Source organism: Tenebrio molitor, chromosome 6 (assembly GCF_963966145.1).
Source record: "Tenebrio molitor chromosome 6, icTenMoli1.1, whole genome shotgun sequence".
In the NCBI taxonomy this organism is placed as follows: domain Eukaryota; kingdom Metazoa; phylum Arthropoda; class Insecta; order Coleoptera; family Tenebrionidae; genus Tenebrio; species Tenebrio molitor.
This window is the reverse complement of record NC_091051.1, coordinates 15,193,828-15,197,124: the sequence shown is the minus strand read 5'-3', so window position 1 is coordinate 15,197,124 and position 3,297 is coordinate 15,193,828. Positions and strand designations below refer to the sequence as shown.

The following is a 3,297-nucleotide window of genomic DNA, read 5'->3' as shown; positions in this document are numbered from 1 at the left end:
TCTACGTTCGTGCCCCAACGGATGAACTCTTTTACAGAACCGGAAACCAACGTTTCAGTTCAATTTTATATTTCTCACTTCTCTATGATAGATAATATGCTTTCTTGCAAGTGATAAACACGTCTTCGTCTGTTGTTTAACAGAAAAATGATTGTCTTCAGTTAATTCATTATATCTTGTTCTTTTTATTATTATTATTATTATTATCTACCAAATATGAATAGAGCTTATAAAGCTATATTACTCAGAGATAAAGAAAATTGATATTACCAGCCGAAATAATCATCCAAGCGATTCTTAAATATATTTACACTTTCAGACTCAATGAGTTCTAAAGGAAGCATATTCCAGTGGTTAACAATGCGCACAGATAAGAAATTTTGCCTGACAGTCGCTCTATATTGTGCAGTGGTCAAAGTTAGCCAACGTCCTCGAAGCCTGTGGTCACGTCGTAGTTCAAAAAAAGTGACATCACCGCCTAGCTTTAGAACTTTAAAAGTGTACATTAGGTCACCTCTTAGTCTACGATTAGACAAAGAAATTAGATTCATTGTTCTTAATCTATCGCTATAGCGATATATAACAGGTCTTGCAACACACAGTTTTAGTGAAGTTATAAAACAAACATATCTTTTTTCTCTCTCTTAAAAATAGGATATCGTTTTGGTTCTGTTTGTCTTCTTGGTTTAAATTGTCAAACGTTTACCAACAACAACAATTCATTCTCAATTCTTTATTGTTAAGAGTTTTCAAGTTTACACTAGATACAAACATTAAATTGATAATTTTTTGTTCCACACACCTGTCAAACATTAGTCATCTAAAAGTACGTGCAACTAACAATAAGAAGAATTATTTTTCCCATTGTAGAAACTCCCATTTAAATTACACACTTTACGTTAACAAAAATTTCGAAATGTGTGGTGCCACAACTCCTGGATTATTATTATGAACATCGTGACCCCCTTCCACTTCTTGAATCGTGACATTTTTGCATCCTTTCAGGTGGTCAAAAAAAGGTTTGATCTGTAAGTGATGCCTCATCGATTGGTGTGCCAGAATAATCAAAACGGGACAAGAAACGGGAAACATTTCCGTAGTGGCTAGAATGTTCCTCATATCATGAAAAGGATTGATGTACATTTTAGTTCTCGGATCTGCTGAAAATTCATACTTCCCATCACCTACAGATTTCAATCCTCTTTGTAGCAAGGTTTCTGCTGCTGCTGATGAAATGGTTCCGTAAGTTCTATAATCCTGAATTTTTTGTAGAGCTTCTGAATATGTCATTTTAACACTTGGTTTATTATTCTGGGTCAGCGCGATGCAGTAGTCGAGCTTGTTTCGAACACGTTCTTTGAAATCTTTTGGGTCTTCTGGGTAAAAGTGCATGACGTCTAAGTTGATTAACTTCTCCACGTACTCTGGGTAGAGTTGGGAGAATTTGTAGGCGATTTGCCCTCCATAACTGTGCCCTATTATTATGTATTTCTTTCGGTTGAAGTGTTGGGCTATCATTTTGAAAACCATCACAAAACTTAGGCTGTAGATTGGAAGAAATGGCGGAAAATGACTCGATTTGCCGTGTCCCGGTAGATCAATGCAAATGTAACAGAATGATCTTGGAAGAAGTGGAATTAATCGGTCGAATGAACCAGCATTGTCGTTTATTCCATGGAAAAAAAGGACCAAAGGGTCTTCGTAGTTACCCCATGATTTAGCTAAAATATAACACTTAGTTTCATAATAGTTATTTTTGAACTCACTAACTTCAAAATGACATTTCGCCCACGTAACTTTTAACCGCGGACGTAGATTTCGCGCACTAGTGCTTCAAAATCATCCAAAAAGCATTGGCCTTTTTGAGCATTATGAAAATAATTTGACTTGATAATAATAAAATCTGTTTTACAAAACGTCATTTCTCCAATTTGGATGTTGAAAATTTCGAAAGAATGAAATCGCTATTAATTCGATTGACACTTGGGCAAGCGCCATCTATTCACTAAATTGGAAACTATTGCAAATAATTTAAAAATGCTAATGTTTGTTTCAAAAAATATTGTACAAACCTCAATGCGCGAAGACGTATTCGGCACATTCGCGCAAGTGAAACACTCGCTCCTTCGTTGCTTGTGCCTCAAATAATGCTCTCATGTGCGAAAAATGTCTTCTCGCACTCGGTTCGTAAATAACTATTACGAACTGAGTGCGAGAAGACATTTTTCGCTTTATTTGAGGCAGGCGAGTGCTTCATTTGCGCGAATGTGGCGCATACGTCTTCTCGCATCGAAGTTTGTGCAAAATTTTTGGAACGAGCATTATGTGTGATTTGTCATGTACCCTTTGTGAAAAGATGCCGCTTGTCCATGCACTTACCAAAGCGTCAATCGAATTAATAGCGATTTATTGTCACCCTTTCGAAAATTTCAACGTCCAAATTGGCGAAATGGCATTTTGTAAACTGGAGTCGATTATTATCAAGTCAAATTATTTTCAGAATTCTCAAAAAGGCGAATGCTTTTTGGGTGATTTTGAAGCACTACTGCGCGAAATCGACGTTCGCGGTTGATTGTTGCTGCCGCGAAATGTCATTTTGAAGGGAGTGGGTTCAAAAAATATGTAAATTACGATTATGGTAATGTTAATCTACTCGTAACAAAAATAATAAACGTTTTCTATAATGCGATAGTTGACAAAATAAATTTTTTTAATTACCTGCAATATGACCCCACGGAACCGTAATATTCAAGTCGTGATAATCCATTGCTTATTTTCTTCATACTGATTTACATAAACCTGTTGAGTAGTTGAGTTGCCAGTGTTGTAAACAACACGTTGTAAATGACGTGTGTTCAAAAAAAATTGTGGTCACATAGCCTGATGTTTCCTTTTATTTTCGTTAACGTATGGCGTAGCTTCAGTAGCTGTCAAATATTTCGTTAAATAGGAAGTGTAGAACGAAAGAGCGAAAGTAGACGAGCACCAGTAGGAATTTCAGAAACCGTTGAAAGAGAATAATATAAAATGAACCGAAAACAATTAGGTCATGCATCTTAATGATTTGTCAACTAAAAGATTAATAAAGAGAGAGAAGACCATGATCTGCTTGATCATAAGTTTATTTGAACAGTCGTTATCATGATAAGGAATCGGTTTTATGGACAGCCTTGGTCATTGGTCAAACAAATGTAAACGTAGTTACGATCCAAATGGTAAAAAAGGAGACTAACTGGTTCATCAACACGCAGGCTAAACCTTTAGATCTAGAAATACAAAATTCGAGGAGTACATGTC

General features: G+C 36.0%; 1 protein-coding gene across 1 annotated transcript; it reads right to left on the bottom strand.

Moving 5' to 3' along the window:
* Positions 1–747: 747 nt before the first annotated feature.
* Positions 748–2,809, bottom strand: LOC138133470 (serine hydrolase-like protein). Its single transcript, XM_069051406.1, has 2 exons — positions 2,719–2,809; positions 748–1,721 (listed from the first exon to the last, which is right to left on the bottom strand). The coding sequence occupies exons 1-2, from the start codon at positions 2,765–2,767 to the stop codon at positions 895–897; spliced, it is 876 nt and encodes a 291-aa protein (XP_068907507.1). The 5' UTR covers positions 2,768–2,809; the 3' UTR covers positions 748–894.
* Positions 2,810–3,297: the final 488 nt, after the last annotated feature.